Source organism: Xiphias gladius, chromosome 22, assembly GCF_016859285.1.
Source record: "Xiphias gladius isolate SHS-SW01 ecotype Sanya breed wild chromosome 22, ASM1685928v1, whole genome shotgun sequence".
Taxonomy (NCBI): Eukaryota; Metazoa; Chordata; class Actinopteri; order Istiophoriformes; family Xiphiidae; genus Xiphias; species Xiphias gladius.
Window position 1 is genome coordinate 15,190,423 of NC_053421.1, and position 18,800 is coordinate 15,209,222.

General features: G+C 41.2%; 1 protein-coding gene across 5 annotated transcripts in view; it reads right to left on the reverse strand.

Annotated features, from left to right (window-relative positions):
* hdac9b (histone deacetylase 9b) overlaps positions 1-18,800 on the reverse strand; it is a 42,750-nt gene that overhangs the window by 2,351 nt on the left and 21,599 nt on the right. For 3 of the 5 annotated variants that reach the window (XM_040118908.1, XM_040118904.1, XM_040118906.1), the window contains 9 exons: positions 12,857-13,098; positions 12,322-12,490; positions 10,762-10,894; positions 10,520-10,641; positions 5,270-5,401; positions 4,820-4,935; positions 3,203-3,325; positions 2,443-2,620; positions 2,097-2,311 (listed from right to left, as the gene is read on the reverse strand). In XM_040118908.1, coding sequence (XP_039974842.1) covers positions 2,097-2,311; positions 2,443-2,620; positions 3,203-3,325; positions 4,820-4,935; positions 5,270-5,401; positions 10,520-10,641; positions 10,762-10,894; positions 12,322-12,490; positions 12,857-13,098 — 1,430 coding nt within the window. The remainder of the gene's footprint in view (positions 1-2,096; positions 2,312-2,442; positions 2,621-3,202; positions 3,326-4,819; positions 4,936-5,269; positions 5,402-10,519; positions 10,642-10,761; positions 10,895-12,321; positions 12,491-12,856; positions 13,099-18,800) is intronic. The other 2 variants (XM_040118905.1, XM_040118907.1) reach the window with 1 other exon arrangement.

Genomic DNA, 18,800 nt, shown 5'->3' on the forward strand with positions numbered 1-18,800 from the left:
ACTGACATTTATACCACCAGGGACAACTGCAAGCAAATATCTGTATAAAACAAAGCTGCTATAACTTTAATAATATGACAAAGGGAAATGTCAAACTAATAAAGTGTCTGGTTAGTTTTTGACTGGCTACTTCCTTAAAAACTACATTTTAAGGAAGTTTAAAAGTGGAAACAGTTTAGCCATTGCTCCTGCCTTTTTATGTGAGTTCATACATTCAATAATGGTGGCTGCCCCGGGTAAGTGGATTAATGTCACTCACTGGCTATATTTCTATAAAATACATATCAAAATGTACAAGGTCTTGTCTTGAGTTGTTCCTGTGAACTGTGGTTATATTCTGCAAACACTGGAGCCGAGGTACCAGTGTAGGGAGCATGTTATTGTAAAGGCTTGCTAAAGTGGATATCAAGAGAGCACACGACACACTGCTGCATCAAACTCAGCCAAAGTCCTCTCTACAGGCAACAGTTTATGAGCACATCAAACTATACTCTGAAACTCAGCAATGCTCAGATTTTCATCACCTCTGCCTATACAAAAATCTTTTCACCACTCAAACAGACTATCAATTATCCTTTGTGATTTCCAGGTGCACATGGAACGAAGTGAGAGAGACCTGAAAATGTCAACGGCATGTTTGCATTCACAGAAACAGGTTAAAGAACAGTAACAGCTAGATTTTAAGGGAGTAATAGTGCAACATAATTGTTAAATATTTGTTGCCAGACACTGAGGCATGTGAGTTCAGATTCAGCCTGACAGAGAAAACTCCATGCAGAGGGGTGTTTCACTGTCCTTGCATCTTTGTTAAATCAGAACCACCGTAATGGTGCCATGATGCACTTACTCAACCACAAGAGGGCTCCATAAACAGGCTGAGAAGCGCCTACCCTCGACAGCTGGTAACTAAAAACGTTACTGTCTACAGAATGTAGGCCTTATATAAATATCCCTTCAGCTATAAGAATTAGCCTCCTTAGTTTGGCATTAGTAAATACTGTTCATACCTCTTCCTAAAATCCCTAAGCTCTTGTAAATTTCCATTAGTGCCCCCTACTGTTGCAGGCACTAAAGGACGTTTAAAAACAACCGCAGACAAGCCTCTGCTAGGAAATTAATTAGGGCAATGTTTCGGAGATCCCTCTCAATAAACACTGAGGGCTCATCCCTGATTAGTGGCCATTTATAACCTCCACTTAAAGAGGCTTTACTTGCGATCTCATTGGCCTGAGTGATCACAGCAGGGCCTGTTCACACGGTTCTAGACAAGATGTCGCAATTATTCCAAAGCTCTTTTCAAATCAAATGAACGTCACAGAGTACTTTTCAATAACTACAGCTGATATTATTAAAGTAATTTCAGCTGCCTGGCAGTGACACATGTTGGTTACTTTTAGTGTTACAGAGGAATTCAAACAGAAACTGTCGTACATCTGTACTGTACAACTCAGTATGTGCTTGTGGTGCTCTGTGTGTTTTATTACTTCCAGGTAAGAGCTGCTCTATGGTTCCCATGGCTCTTTCAGGGCCCGGTGTTGGGACACATCAGTATGTGAGCTCAAACAATGCTGCCTTTCACAGTGTCTGCCACCTCACACGCGTCCCTCACCAGAATAATTACACTCTGTGTATAGCGAGGTCATCTCGGCCAGCTAACAGAAACACAAATATTTTCACAGAGGAACAAAATGTATTCTGGGCACTTTTTCCTTCATTTGAACTTAGCTTGAATTGAATTTCACAGAGTTAGCATGTGAACAGCACTGATGCCTTAAGCTATGATAACAGAATTAGTGCAGGGGAAGCATTTCTTCCCCATTTGAAGTCAGGCAGAAGTTCTTTGCTTTGCAGAAATAACACCAGGATTCCAGGGAAGAACAGGCTAGGGCCCGTGTCTGTAAACTTGAGCTACCACAGATGCTTTTACAAAAGGCTAAAAATAGATCAGCATTTGTGTGCTTAAAATGATTAAATCAGACTCCCTGCAGAAAAATAAGATCTCACAAGACCTAAAAAGGAACACAGAATGCTGCGAAAAGCAATCTGACATTCAAAATCATCCCTTTTGTTGTGAATATTGATGAACAGCACAATACCTTATTTATATGGACCTGCTGCTGGTACTGTTTCTGTTTCTCCAGGAAGTGCTGGTGTTGCTGCTGGATGACAAGTTGGGCCAGTGTGTTCTGAGGCAGTGGAGCCGACTGGGTCCGGTTCAAGGGCCGGTGTTTTGGTAGTTTAGGCCGACTGCTGGAGGGGCGATCCTTCATGGCCAGAGGGGACTGAGGGTGGGACGACATGGAGCCTTGGCCTTGACGTGAAAGAAATCAAAACTTGTATTACGTTTCTCCTAAAATCATATTGTAGTTTTGTTGCATTTACAGTATAATAATAAGTAATGTAACACAGTGAAAGGTAACATGGTGCTTGAAGACAAGGTACCTGAGGAGAGGATCTTCTGCTGCCTCATCTGCTCCTTCTGGAGGAGGTGCTGGAGGAGAGCCTGGTGACTGGGGCTCACCTTAGACTCCAGGCCTGTCTGAAGGGGCACAGGGCCCAGGAGATGCCCAGGCAGCCCATGCTTGATTTCTGTTGATCTGTCTTTCAACCCCATGGCAGCCTGAGAGAAAGGAAAGATGATAAAGTAACGGTTATTCGTTAATTCACACTACACATGCTGTGCACTACGATTGGTAGTTTTTTATGATCATTTTTTAAGGATTATAACTAGTCGTTTTAAAAAGCCAAGTTCATAATATCAACTGTTTTTTGTGAATGAATATATGCTGAAATCAGAAGCTATCAATGGTTAAAAATTACTGTAGCTGATGAACAGGCCTCTCTGGAATGTGACAGAGAGCTAAAAGATGATATATCATCTGCTGCGTTATCAGGAGTTGCATTTGAGTGGCCTTGGACTTTTTAAAGCTGTGATAAATGAGGTAATAGGGGAAGATAAGAGCATACCCGACACAAGACACTGAAGAACAATATTTATCTAAAGGCGATAAAATCATTTGGGGCCACAGGTCAGAGACCTGCGGTCGTACAGAGAAACCAGACAGCCACTGATGGTAGGTTTTGCAACTTACAGACTGAGTTGAAAAGCTGACCATCACTGAATGACTAAACCAGTGTATTAAGCAAGAGTTCATGTAAAACATACGGGTTATCTAAGAATGTCTGGGAAATTTGTACTCACACTAATGGGTGAGGATGCGGTTGAAAGTCCCAAGGAGATGTTGGGTAAGGAGGGAGATGTGTATAAGCTCAGCATGGACACGGAGCCCTCAGGACGGAATAATCTCGGCTGTGAAGGCCATCTCTACATCAAACACACAGGACACGGCAAAAGACAGAGTGATTTAGGAGGAGGTGACAGATTTAGATATCCCACTATGGACAATTTCGAGAGGCAACATGGGCAGTGCCATAAACCATAATGCACTATGACGAACAACAACCCTCTTTGCTGCAAATGGAAAGGTATGAGTTTTTATGATGGATGATATAAAGGAGTGGCAGGCAGCAAAAGTTCCCTGGAGCTTCCCAGAATGGCACAGTGAGGATGACACGCTATTATAAAACATTGCAAACCTCTAAATCTACCTCTCCACCCTCGGTTCTTCAGTCCCAAATCAGCCTGCTGCCTTTTCTTATTCCCCAGTCCCCACCCTCAGGCTTCTCTCTCAGAGAACATCAGCACTGGGGCATACTTCCTGTACCCAGCAGAGCAGTGGACCAGCATGTGGTTTTGGAACAGCCATGTTTATCCTTCCAACCCCTACCAGTACTCAGTGACCTGTATGTGGATATCCGGCCCATATTTGACCCAAGGGACCCGTTCCCTCTGAAAAAGGATACCTAATGTAACGGTGCACAAACACGTCTTGCTTTTGCAACAGGCATGAGGTCTACGGGCAGCCCCACAGTCCACCAATGACTTTCATGAGAGCCTCAGCTTGGGCTGATACAATAGCAGCCCTGTGTGTTTATGTTGTTAGTATGTGGGTGTCTTTGGCTACCAGTGCCTGGGATATCAATTAAACTCCACAGTTCGTCTGTGTCCCTAAGCCCCAACCTTCAACCCGATGTCAGGGCGTCTCTCCGCTCTCTGTGTCACTGGAGGTCCCTGGGAGAGTAAACAGCGATGGTTAAGGAAAACACAGCTGTTCTGTTAAGATTGTTCGGAGATGTGTCATATCTGCCACCCTCCATAATGGTCTGCTTTGTGAGCTCGGCCCAAGGGGAACTCTGGTCAGTAACTCAGCCATGAATCTATTGGGAAACGCCTCAGAGCAACTCAGTACAGGCATGCAGCCAGGCAAATGACAGAAACACCATTACAAGCCAACAGCAATCTTACAGCCAAACTAAAGTTTTTTGGGGTTTTTTTGTTATTGTTTTTGCAAAACATTAAACTGATTTTACGGCACATCTGGAAAAAAAATGTTGGATAGAAAAATGTGCAGAATTTTAATTTTTACTTTTTGTTTTTGCACTGTCTGTGGTCAGAATTTTAACACTGATAGTCAGTTTATTTTCCTGCATAATGTGTCATCCTTACGCAAGTAATCAAACCTGTGGGTCAAGCTGTGCCTCTTTAATGACAGAGTGGGGAGCCATTTTCATTGGAGTGTAACAGACAGAGGACAACTGGCTGTTTTTATAGCTGCAGGCTGACAGGCTTTTAGTGCCTTGATATAAAATTATAGTTTTGATAGTCACATGATTACCGTGCAGAAACAGCATCTTAAGTAAGCCTTTCGCTTTATTTTTTTTGCAAATCATTCAGAGTGTTCATGATTAATAAACATACCTCAGTTTTTGTGGTAGTCGGCAGAGAGGAGGGTCCATTTTCAGCCCCCAAGGCACTGGATGCCCCTATGGGAGAGCTTGGGCCAGAGCCAGGGGCACTGTTAGTGGGTGTAGAGTCTAGGAAACATCAAAGAGTTAGACACAGTATGCACGCTCACTCTCTACACTAAACACACATACACAGGGGCTTGGCATAACAGCTGCAGCCTCACAACAGTTTAATGTGTATGGTCATGGCTGCCTGATTACAATGGTCTTTCTTAACATTGAAGTGCAATCACCAGTATATGTTACTGCATTGCAAAGCTGCTGATTATTGACCGGCACTGTAATAATAACACCGGGATATAGGGCTTGCATTGTTTTCAGAGAACATTTTGAACAACAGATAATTTTCCACACATGTTGTAGCATGAAAAAAATAAAAATTGAATCAATAGCCACTACACACCCATGAGCTCCAGGGCCCTCTTCTTATACGGAGTCATGATGTTTCCGTCTCTTCTCTTTAGCATTGGACTGCTCCTCCTCTCTGCTACCTTCTGCTTCAGTCTGGATCGTACCTTCAGGTTGGGCTCAGAGGCTAAAACATAGGGAACAGATATTTTCTCTGTAAGTCTCAATTCACAGTATCTGGCGATAAATCTCACCTGGAGATAAATTATATAACCATGTGAGTGTACTGTGGCTATTTTTATGGAGTCAAACAGTATGCCTTGTTGAAGCCTGAGTGAAATGAACATTATCAGAGAAAATAGTAACATCATAAAAAAGAGGAAACTAAAAGAGAAATAAAAGACTATAAATTTTTTTTAAAAATTAAAAAAAAATAAGCAATGTTGTCACGCTTTGACCCATAACAATTTCAGTTTAAGCAAAATTCAGAGCAGGTTTCAGATAAATTAAATGAGTCAGGATTGGGCCCATTTCCACCTCATCTGGACTAAATTAGGTTGAGCAACACACAGGCTCTAAGTGAAATAGTCCGCTACCTGCCGCCCTGGTGACCACAGTCTGATACAGTAGCAACAGTTAAACTAACACAAAAACATGGCAGATGTTTCAGGCTCTCCCCACGCCCCCTCCTCCTAATGCAAAACAGAGATACCCGAATACACAGTCCGAACACAGTACTCCTAAGTCACACACACTCACACACTGCCTGGCCTGAACTGATCCAGACGTACAAATCCAGTTCATCGGTGTTGACAGAAAAGCGGACGTGATATTCTTCGCAATAGACATATTGCTTTTACATTCTTCAACTGGTTTTAATGATGGATTTAAAGACAATTGTTAAATATTGGCACGTTATCTCACTCTCAATTTCAATTAATCATTTCGAAACCCTTTTTTAACCAGGGTAGATTTACCGAGTCCTTTTCCAGGAACGCCCAACTACACATTAAAACTATTATACACGACTAATAATTGCCATCCCTGAAGTACCAAAACAAAGCCAACTCTGAGGACACTGAATTTTCTTTTGCCTTGGCCATTGTTTCTAAAGGACCAACACAAGAGTGTAACTAAAAGACAGGGACATAACCAGGAACTTATGAAACCCTGATATCAAGGGACTCAGTATGGTTAAGGTAATCTGCAGCACAGAGATTATTATGTTCTTTATTTGCCTTTAATTTGGTGATAAAACTGAGAATGTACTTTAGGATGTAAATCCTGCACAATAACCTGTAGATTAGGCCTGAATCTAAGAAAATATTACAGACCACTGAGTCCCTTGCTAAATAATTAGTCACTTTAGAATGAAGAAAAAAAAAGAAATGACATTTTAGAAATCATCAAGGACATAACCTCTGAGTCCTTAAATGTAGTTACATGTACAGCCTTGCCAACATTGATAAAAAAGACAATTTGACTAATTAGTCCAAAAAAGTGTTTATGTGGCAGAGATGTGCCAATGGAAAAATTACATAATGAAAAGAACTTAACAAAGGAGGTTGGAGGTTGAATCAAGTCAAGGAATTAATTATGAATTATGTAAGCATCAGTTATATAAATGCAAGTAAATGCCTTTGTGTCTGACTGTTGAGTCCTGCTCCTGTCTAGTCGCAGTGGCGGTGACTCACTAGGTCAACGCATCTGATATGGACTTCCCATCGGCCCTTTGGACATGGAATCCCATAGTTAGCTTTACACACTCAAATAAACAAGCAGGATAGATAAGTTGGTCTTTTGACTGAAAGCCAGAGCATAAAGCTGTACTGAAGTTATGTAAACCTTTTGTTACGCAATAGCCAACCTTTTTCAATTATTTAGTACTGATCAATAATTAAATAGGTCTTTTGCAATGTGTACAACATACAGCAATACATACAGAAGTGGGGCTATGATGTGGGACCGCTGCAGGGAGGAGGAGAGGCAGCGGTGATGGGGGCACAGCTAGGAGAGTGGGCCAGATGTTGCTATTTCTGGCTTTTGTCAAAAGCAGCAAAACCCTTTTCCCTAATACGTGGCACAGACCTCTAATCCTGTGGGTGTGAGGTAGACTGAAAGAGAGCGAGGGAGGAAGAAGAGAGGCAGGAGAGATAAATGGAGAGAAAACGCTGTTGGGAGTCGTATGAATCTGCTTCACGCCCTGCTGCCTTGATTGCTTTCTATTTTTACACACTGCTGCCACCAAGCTACGCATCCCAATTGGTCGCCACGGGAACGACAGACAGCAGCACAGGAACAAACACTTTCTCACTGGTCTCCATGGAAAAAATGCCCTGGTGCAAAGTGCAACAGGAGGCAACGGTGGCAGCGGCAAAGCATATACACTATACACCTGGGTGACTTCTGCTCTGACTCCTCAGTTAATGAAAACATACTGTAATGCCTGCAATATACAGGCACGGTCATAAATCAATCACCTCATTACATTTAAAAGTATGCTATCTCCACTTAATCAGCACTTCAACTCTGCTGGAACTGTGAGTGTCTGTGTCCATTAGAGCCTGGACCTGGACGGATGGCTGTGTGGAAAGCTGAGGTGTGTGTTCGGTACATAAGGAGGCCTGCTATGCATTTTGCCTGATTGTCCTCTTGTGTAAACTGAGGCTGAAGTGGGTGAATTAATGCTCGCCGGTTGCTGCACCCTCAACATTACAATATAACATTTTTAACCAAAGCTAGGTTACAGTTCCTCAGGGTTTAGATATTCTATGTCATGAGATCAGCAAGTTCATTCATGTTTCTCACATACAAGATCCTATTATATGCTTAACATCCGGAGTTTCCACACAAACTTTACTTAGTTATGCTTTGGGGTTTACAGTTTTACCTTTGTAGGATTATTTTTGAAAATCTCTGCTGCACCTGCTGAATGCACACATTTGGTAACTGGGTCAAGACCAGAGAGGGTGTTGCACTTCTTACTGTTAAGCTGCAACTATTCTTGGCACAAACTACGGCGTGCCCTTCGTCCGGTCTATTCTAGCTGCTGGAAGTGAAACAAAGAGGATATATACCAAATAAACAAGTTAATCATGTGAAATTCTTCAAACGACTTTTTGGGTGAGGGAAACGAAACCAAGGGCATCACAGCTGTTGTATGTTTTTGAGGATGATTCCACTGTTAATAGGACACCTAATATTAGAGATCAAAGCACATGTTTGTTTCTTTAGTGGGGTATTTTCAGTACTGGTTCATAGTTGACAATGTCATCTCTACAGATTACAAATTTGTATTCGTTTGTTGTACCGTCTCCGGGGCTACTGTATTGTCCTCTACCTGAACATGCCAAATAGTGTGCTCAACATGGACTGAGGCTGAATTTAAGTTGTCACAAAGGTTTTTTCAAAAACACACCACAAAAAGTTTACTTTGAGTGGAACAAGAAAAGCGTGTACTCTTTCATTCCCATTACCAGGAAAAATAATTTAAATACATTACGCTTACTTGAATGAAATTCACATTTCATTAGCTGTCCACTGAAACCTAAATGGCATATTTAAGCTTTAGAACAGATTTACAGATCACCAAGTCACCAAAGTCTTACACAATATACTCAGTACAATATACACAGATGATTCCTTGCCCTCTGGCCAAATGAAGCAGCGGGAGTCGAACGTGGAGCATTCGAGTCATCTCCACTTTGTTTTGAGAGAGCTATCTTCACTTAAACAAACAGTCCTGTTGAGGTTCATCCTGCCTGTACCAGTCCTAACTCGGCAACACCTGCCAATCAGCTATCAGTGACAGCCAGTGGCTCGGGGAACAACACTACCTTTGTGTGTCCCCCTCGCGTGCCAAGCTCTCAGAGGACTTTAATGAAGACAGACAGGAAGTGGGGGAGGAAGGCCTGAGCAGGAAATGACCACATATAGATTTAGGAATCCAAAGAGCAAGAAATAGTTTTATCAGTGCAAAAGAATCAGGCCCAGACATGGGGAGATGATTTGACCATGAACGAAAGGATGAAAATGTCATGTTTAAGCAGCAGAGAGATTGAAATTTTATCCCTCCAGTTATTTGTTTAATCCTGCCCTTTTGTATTCTCAGTCAAAGACAAACAATGCTACCATAAACAGTCTCTCTGTTATTTTAGAAAACTGTCTTCAACTGCTTATTACACTTGTGATTGAACTCCTTACCTTGTGGGTCTAAAGGCATGTCTCAGAGATGTAAATATATATTTAGAGGAGGCATTTCTCTGTTCTGAAGATGGAATGATTCAAAGAGATTACAATAAATATATATCTCTCAAAGCTTTCATTTACCTTCTTTATATTTATTCTTGCCGTTCAGTTATTTTATTTTACAAGATATAATTCCTTTGCCTGAACTCTAAATTGTGTATACGCGTAACATGGCAGGCCTGTACTTAAAAAACTCAACAAGTATAATTGTTTTCCAGTGTAATTAAAAGAGACACAGAAGGGAAAAGAACATAATGTAATTTGGTGACCTCAATGCCATATTATGAAGTTTTTAGCTTGGCGAGCACTCGTGCAAACCATGAGAGGCAGGAATTATTCTTATTTACACAGCCATCCCCAAAGGGTTTCTCAAACTTTAAACCAACAAACCTGAGCTGCTTTTTGGTGGAAACCTGCGTCTTTTCAAAACAGTTTTTAAAGCCCATAACTCAGGAGAAATTAATCTGCTTTAATTCTCTCATTTACCACTAAACAGTTCAAAGTGGCCTCGGAACTTGGTTTATTATTGTAACATAGGGACAAATGTGGTTCCTTTTAAATAATGGCAAGGTAATTTCAGTACAAATAACAGTAATTAAAATTTAAACTTGTGAAGGGAAAACATGCAATTAAACTGTGTTGCTGTCTGTGCTCAGCTGGTATGTTTTTGAATAATCCACATAGGAATAAGTAAGGTTTACGCTTCTTTTCTGGCATGTGTCACCTCTTATGAAAGTTTTGTGTTGAGCCCTGGAGGAATGAGGAGGGGGCAGGGGTCATAATGAGCCTAACTGATGTCATTAGCAGGTCATCAGCAACCTCAGGAAATACTCACTGGGTACACCGACCTCTTGATTGACAAGGGTCAAAAAGACTCTCACTGTATTAATAACCCAGTGTAGTAAATTGAATATGAAAAACAAAAGGCAAAACAGGTAGGTAAAACCCTCACACTGATATCTTTTTACCTAGCCATGTGCCTGTGCTGATTTATGTATGTACGTATGTGGTTTTTCGTTTTTATGTCTGTGCTGCGTGCATGTGCAAATTAGCAAACCTGTCTTCCTCAGGGGGAAGTCGTCCTTGCTCTCTATGGGTGATGGCAGAGTATACTGGCAGGTGGGAGATGTACCACCCAGAGGTGGAGAGCTTTGGTCCAGTGATGTGTGATGAGAAGACCTGATCACACAAAATGACATCAAATGTTTGAGGGAACGATATTCTACGAACTATATTCTATGTGATTTAAATATAGTCTTTGTGTCTTTATCTCATTCTAAAACAACAAAAAGTACTTACGTGTACCAGAGTTTCGGGTGGTGGATGAAAGAATGACTGGCTCCATTACTGGCAGGGTCCTTGGCTGATTTGCTCAACAGAAACTCTTGGAGTTTCTGCTTCACCTCGGTACTGGCCACTGCACCTGTGAGACCAAAAGACAGAACCAAAGGGATTGGGGTCACCCTAGGGCTACGACTCGTGATATATTATTGCCCAGATAATATTTAAAATGTAACTTCAACCCTACCCTACCTTGCAGATTTCCTCATCTGTTTTCCTGAATTAGCAAAATTCATTATTTTTGTCTCTGCAATCTCTTCTGATTGAGTTTGCTATTTCTTCTCCAGCACCCACAACTTATGTAGGAAGATCTCCCCCTAGTGGTCTAGAGAGCATTATATTAGTTTCAAGCTGCTAAAGTCATACTGCCGAGGGATGTTCTTTTCCATTTGAGTGTTACGGTTGGAGGCACAGTTTCAAATTACCTGACCTGACAAAGTCATAAATCTAGTCTATTATTAGCTTTAAGGTAAAAACAGATATGAAACACTATATCTGAAGCTATTTTCAATGTGCTATTGAAAGATATGTTCTCCTAAATTCCTAGCTTAAATGTCACTGGCCAACCTTATGTCATCAGTCGAATGCACTGGTTAAGTACCATGTCATTGGCATCCTTACATCGCTGGATATTTCTTTTTATCTGATGAATAAAGTTCATTTAAAGTTTGCAATTTACCTTTTTCCCAGACATCCTCCAGGACAGTTAGATATAATATTGACAAGTCTTGTCTAGCAAGAGACATGAAATCAGATGAGTCTCACCTGCTTATGAATAGCAATTATATTGTCCCATGCAGTGAGAACTATTAACTATACATGAATTTTTAAACTTACAGCTATACTGCTGAATACAATCCAACTGAGAGTGCAATTAGTCCTGGTCATTGAGAAGAAGTGGTCTTAAAGGGCTACCAGATGGCAAATATAAAAGTAATTAAAAAACACCCTGTTTATCACAGTACAATAGAATTTCATGGCTAAATTATGGCTAATGTGCCTACAAAGCCTATAGTGGACCTCGACCGCAATCCTAACACATGACTTGAAGGCTATTATCCTTGCTAAATACTGGTATTACTGGTTGCTGCAGGAGAAGATAAAAAGTGCAAATAAAAACTTTGTCAAATGTTATATGAGTAGTTTTTGGGTGCTGGCAGCATGTCCATGCCATCAAGCTCAAAGAGCTTAAGCATGACATGCCATCGATCTTAATGGCAAAAGGGCGTCTGAATATTTGTAAATCGCAACAATGATGATACCAGAACATGTACATTACTCTGTATGAATATTTTCTCAGTCAGTGCAGCATTCAGCTACGGGAAACCATTCCTATCCAGCTGTTACATGCATATTTTGCTTAGTCCCCACTCTAAGGTAATGCATTAAAAAATGATTGAAAAGGGCGAGGGTTATGATTTCAGGGCCTCATGCTTGCTTTTGCCTGGGGCCCTCTAAATCTCTCATTCCGCCCCCAATGGTAAAAAGATGGTGATGATGGCGGTGTCGAGCTCTTACTCTCTCTGGAGCGCTCCTTGCCCCTGAGGCTCAGGCTGGAAACATGCTGCTCTCGCCGATGCCTCTCCTGCTCCTTTTCCTGCTGGTTCTGCTGCTGCTGCTGCTCCAAACGACGCTCCTTCTCTGCAAGTTCCTGCTGCTGTTTCATGGCCTGGAGCTCCTGCTGGAGCTGAGAAACACGCAGGCCTCAAGTCAGCACGAAGAGACCACACTGATAAATATATTTTTAAAACAAGATTGGCTTCTATGAACTTCTGCAGTTTCTATTTTGCTTTGATGGACTATTCTGCACTTGTCTGTAAAAACAAAACTCACGCTGTGCTATAATGTATTGCTCAACACCCCGCCTTGCTGTGCTGAGTTGTTTCTTCTTTTCTGCGCTCTGTTATGTCGTCCTGAGCTATAATATTTTCTACTCATCTGCATTATGCCATGCTGTGTTGTGCTCTGCTGTTCTGTACACTGAGGTGCTGTGTTGTGCCATTGAATACGCTGCCGAGCTGTCCTCCATACAACTCTTCAGTGCAAAGCTGACCTTGAGGTGCTCCTGGAGCTGAGCCTGGTGCTGACGGGTCAGCTTCTCATGCTGCTTCTGGAACTCGCTGATTAGTAGCTGCTTCTGGATCTGCTGCTGCTTCTGAATGAGGAGCAACTCCTGCTGCAGCTGCCTCTCCCACAGTCCTGGGTCCGAGCCTGGCCCCAGCATCCTCAGATCTGTGCGCAGGTCCAAAGGAGATAAGGGGTCCACGGCCAATGGCACGTCCGGCTTGATGTCCACTGAGGTCCACAGAGGGAGGAGCAGAGAAAAGAAAAGAGAAACAGAGATTTGTCAGTCCCTAATTTCACCTTTACCTTTATTAATTCCAATCAGGCATCCAAAGGTGGCTGTATGTAGTACATCTGTATATTGCTGCAGAACAAACCGTGTTAAGAGTTAGGAAGGACAGGAAAATTAGGTTTCTAAAAAAGAAACTGAGTTTTAAAAGTGAAAAAATAAAGAATGAAGGGGAGAGAAACAGAAGGCTCAGAAACAAGGAGCAGATCTTCCTCTCCCGTGATCTTCCAAAGCCTGAAATTGTAATAGTTTCTATAAACAAAAACAGGATCACATCCATCAGTGTAGAGTCCACTGGGAGCAGCTGCATAACAGACTCAATGGACATTTGGCACGAAATGTTGAAGTGGTCATTTAAGTATTTTCATAAATCCAATCTTTCTACTGTTTCATAAATAAATAAAGGGAGTCCTTCTCCCCGTTTCTACCAGAACATTAAGCAGATATTCCTTATTAACATAAATGATTTTAGGCAAAGTAGTTTGTGAACCTGCATGTGCTTGTGAATTCATGATACCGTGATGTTTCCATCTCTGTTCTTGAGTGCAGATGCTGCAATGTGTGCATTGCTAAGAGCTGCCTTTGTCTTTGACAAGTACCTCAATTGCAAGTAATTGCCAGATACAAAGTGAGAGGGCATCCCTTTGGTGTCCAAGCTCTATATATAGCCTGTTCCACAGAGAAAATCGATTTCCAGTTAAGAACATAGGAGGCAGGCTACTTCGTCTCCCTATTCCAGAGGGGATGATTAGTAATTGTACAATATTTTTCGTTATCCTCTTTATGTTTCAGTTCTAATCCACACTTCTGTATCCAGCTGAATTTATCAGCTGGCTTCAGTACGCCTTTTTTTACAGAATCAAATCTTTGAGCCAATTTTAGAAATTTAATAAGCAGTAGTATAAATACAGTGTATTTGGCCAGTGATTAAATAAAAATGTCCAAGTCTTGGAAAAAATGACATGTCAGTTATGCTGATGGTGGTGTGACATTCAAGGAAGGGTAAGCATTGTCCAGACTGTATAATGTCTCATCCATTTTGAGACCAGAGAAATATTCAAACCTACTTAAAATTCCAGTGGCTTGAAAGAGATTTATTGAGTGCATTCATTGCCTTAATGTTCTCAAGGGTAACATTTAAGAGAAAAAACACAGGCAATGTTACTACACCACCTGTTCCTTGGAAGCATGAGAGAAAAGTGACACTTTATATGTTCACATAAATGATTTTGTGATGGTCCTGACATGCATTTATCCACATTAACTATAATAAAATACCAATAAAAAGGAGTTTAAACCTGCCAAAAGAAGCAGCGTCAGCCTACAGTAGCCATCAATTAAGAAGCAGTGCCCTCCTGTTCACTGATGCTGTGAAGCTCACTGGCGCCCATTTGTTTTGTCATGTAGCCCTTTTTTCAGTGCCACCATTCCATGTGTATGCGGCGGTGATGATTATAAATAGAAACATAAAAGCAAGTGGCGCAATCCTGGTCTGTGACAACCCCCACACCCTAGTATCCACCACCCTAACTTGCCGCTGCCATGGCAACGCTGGCGACGTAATTACGTCTCCCCATCCTGCAGATATCGAGTCTCACTGCATGTCATCTCCTGCCTACAGTGGCAATGTGACATGTTGACTATTATATCAGCTTTTCAGCTGTTATATAAGAAAGGGGTCCCCAGCAGAGAGAGACAGAGAGAAAGCATTACAATGGCTAAGTGATAAGTTGTCTTAAAACACGTTCAAAGAGTGAAGACAGCTAGAGGGGAGTCCCGTGCTGTAATTTTTCTCTCTGTGTTCTAAAAACAGCTCCAATCAAATGACAGAGGAGGGCAACGGCTCGGCAGGCGCAGAGAACAGGCACCTGTGGAACAGACCCTTCTCTCCTGACAGGGAATATTAATCTTAGCTTGTAAGTACTTGACAAAGGACTCTTGTGTAGCGGGCACTGTTCCAGGGGCAGCCGTGAACCAGTGAACCATTGAAGGGCTCAGAGAGTCAGACAGCCTTAGTGCTACTTTTGCCTAATGGACCTAAATATAGCAACAAAAACACCTGCTGCCTGGGGGAATTCACCACTGTGATATCTAATTAATCTCATATTTCATTCTGTACCCTCACTGTGACTGGCATTAAGGATCTTCACTTTGATCATCACACCAAGCTGAGCCTTCATCCAAAAATCTCAGACAGTGGTTTAAAAGGATATGAAGTGAGAGGAGGAGGAGGAGGAGTGAGAAAGCTTAAGCCACCTTTGATAACCACGGCTGTATGAAATGGCCCTTGAGGAAACCACAACAGCCTCATGTGCCCGTTCTATTCTTGTCCACGCTCCGTCCACTGTGTCGGCAAGAATAACGCTGGATGGAATGACAATGTTGAGGGAACATAATAAGGTCCATAAGGTAGACAGGCATTGTTCGAGCTCTGTTGAAGCCACTATCTAATGTATAATTTACAACTTACATTCTTCAGGACTGACATTATTCTGCATGCTGATTGAAACACAGAGAAAGGGTCAAAATATGCCTCTGTCTATGTACACTGCCACAGATTATACAGTTTATATATTTAAGTCAAATGCACCCTGAAACGACCTAAAACTGAAATCTACTGTTTCTGTATTACAAAAACACTCGTTAGGTAGAGGAGAATACAGAACCACCAGTAACTAGGGCTAAATATAAATGCTTTTCTGAGTAGGGTCTTAATATAGACAATGTGCGAAAGACTGCCACAGTTGTGAGGCCGCCTGCTTAATTTAAACACAGGCAAAAATAAAAGCGAGTGTTTTATTTAAGTAACTTTCGGGTCACTTCTGAAATTATCACTCGCCACTTCTGGTTCCTATACTGCCACTGGTGATCATGACCCTTGATGTGAATACTTTATTCCGGGTGAAAGGGAGGTGTCTCCTGATTGGTGGAAAGTGCACAGAAGTGTCTCTAGGCACTGGTAAACAAGAGATTTATGAATGACAGGTCCCAAATTTGTTTTTAGCAAAAGGGTGCGACAAGCAGCCTGTTCCATGCCCAAATTCCTCCCTGTGGAGGGCCTGCCATGGGGGGATTCGGTGACTCATGGCCTGTGACCACACTCCCACTGCAGCATCGCTCCGCCAGTGTCCCCAAAGTGTTTATTTCCATCACCGATCTGCCTCTCATTGGCCTTGATGGTGGTTAGAGTGACAATCACAGCCTTAATTTGAGATGTTGGATGGTTGTCTTTTTTTTGCCTCAGGCCACATTAGCAATCTTCCCACCCTGAAGGGAGAATAGATGCACATCACCAGTGACGTTGTTACTCCATGTGAGGTGTGTGAAATAGAGAGATACATGTAGTAAAACATTATTAACATAAGTCATCACACTGACTCGCGTTGGACTTTGCCAGTTTTAAAGAATGCCTTGACATTTCAATATAACCTTTTTTCATCCCACTAGCAAATAAACTGACAACTAATGTGAGAAAGTAGATATTAATATTGTCAACATTAAACTGCTGAATATAAATGGTGCAGCTCTTCTTACACCTTAACAAGTTAGGTTGCACTTAAATGTATCTTTTGGTGTCACTGAATAATATTCAGATTTCATCATAAAAAAGAAAAAAACTTAAATGCTGGACAGGAAAGGTAGGTGTTGATAAACAAATAAATAACAATTTTATAATAATATGAATGATTTCACTTGTTATTAAACATTGTTACTGTTATTAAAAATTATTAACATGAATGTTAATTCAGGCATTTTGGCTTAGCAGACTTTTTTCAGTAATAGCACATTTGTACTGTGAGAACATAAGTTTACCTGGAAAATTCTGCATTAATTAATTACTTGATACTAATATTGTTGTTGCAATTTGGCAATAGTTACATTTGCATGTTAAGAATCATATACCTATGAGCTTTTTACCTTTTCATTAGGCTCAATCTCAAATCTTTTGCGGCCAATAAACAGTATAAAAATTTATGTAAGTACTATGTTACATATACTTACAGGATACGGCTAAGTTAAGTTACCTGCTTTTCGCACATTTTCCTCCAAGCTGCTTTTTAGCTTGAATGAATTAAGGTCAGAGCAACCCCCAAAACATCACCACAATTTAAAGAAAAGTTAATCTGGGGAACCCACTGTTCCATCAGTGTTCCAGTGAAACACATTAATGTGTGTAAAGGATAGGTAATCAGAGCATCTTAATCCAACGTCACACTGACCATGGATCATCAACTTTAGTGTATATTTTATTACTGATTAGACAGTTGGCAGTAAACATAATGGCACACTTTGTGTTTACACAGTAAACATGTATGTTGCAAGCATTTAGTGTGCAATAGAGATGGTTGCTGATCTGAATTCCCTGTCTGACCATATAAATAGAACCAGAGATACACAAGATATTTGAGGGCAAAAATAAGCTGATGCTTCAGACTGCAATGTGGTGCTGGATCTCTCATTAAGTGCCTTGTTATTTTGAGCAGCTGGCATGTCTAAAGCAGGAAACAGGTCTTTATTTTTAAGACTCAGGCTCGTCCTTGCAGCTGAGCCAGAGCTGAGGCTTGTAGGCTATCTGCTAACAAAGAGTGCTGAGCTGAACCACCGCGGGTCTTTCATTGAGGGGAGCCAGGGGTCCACTGATTACCTGTCCTGCCATCAAGCTAAACTGTCTTAAAAAACAACAACACACAGAACGACATATGCTAAATCTTTATCCAAGCAAAAAAAGACACAGAAAACTGTAGGTGTCCCCGTCAGGACTTTTTAATCATTATCCAATACTCTGTGGACAACACTGGCACCAGATCCTAAAGACAATAAAATTCCTGGTAAATCAATCAGCGAGAGTCCATTGCCTTAATGCCCTGAGCCACACCAAACCCTCCAACTGGAGGAAAAGCATCCCTTAGCATTACTGATAAAACACAAGATATTCTAAGCTGTGCTTTTCTACAACATGCCTATTGAGAAACACAGAAAAAAATTTGCAAAAAGTGCTATGTATTTTTGTTTGGGCTTTTTGTTCGACGTGCTCTTCACTTTACTATTACTAATGGTTTAAAATAATAAATTACTTCATCCTTATAATGAGCAATTATTGTTGTTTTGTTACTGATACAAAATCCCATATTCTTTTGTATAAATTTGCAAAGGCTCTTCAGCTATGAGCAATTTAGGCATGGACGGTGAATAGATACAGGATACAGACAAGAGGACTTGAGAGGTGCAGCATTGTTACTGTCTGAAAGGTCCCTATTGAAGGGAGCCTGCATGATATTTTACATGATATTTTGCACTCAGGGGGGAACTAATTAGTTTTCCATGGTTGGAGAGCCCATCTGAGAGCCGTTTTTGTCAGAACTTTGATATTACTGACACTAACCAAAACAAAAATGTGATTATGACCTTTATTTTCATGCTCCACTTGAAATGTAACAGCAGAGAAGCAGAGTGTCATATAAAATGTCAAGAAGTTTGCTTTAGAAAACAATTCACAAATAATGTATTTAGTTGACACAAGGGCCCCTCCACCAACGATATTCATCACAAAAGATTAATATTCTAAAACACTGATAATAATCAACCCATCCCCGGGGCTGTCTTAAAGGGAATGTGTCTGCTCTACCAACAACACATCCATGAC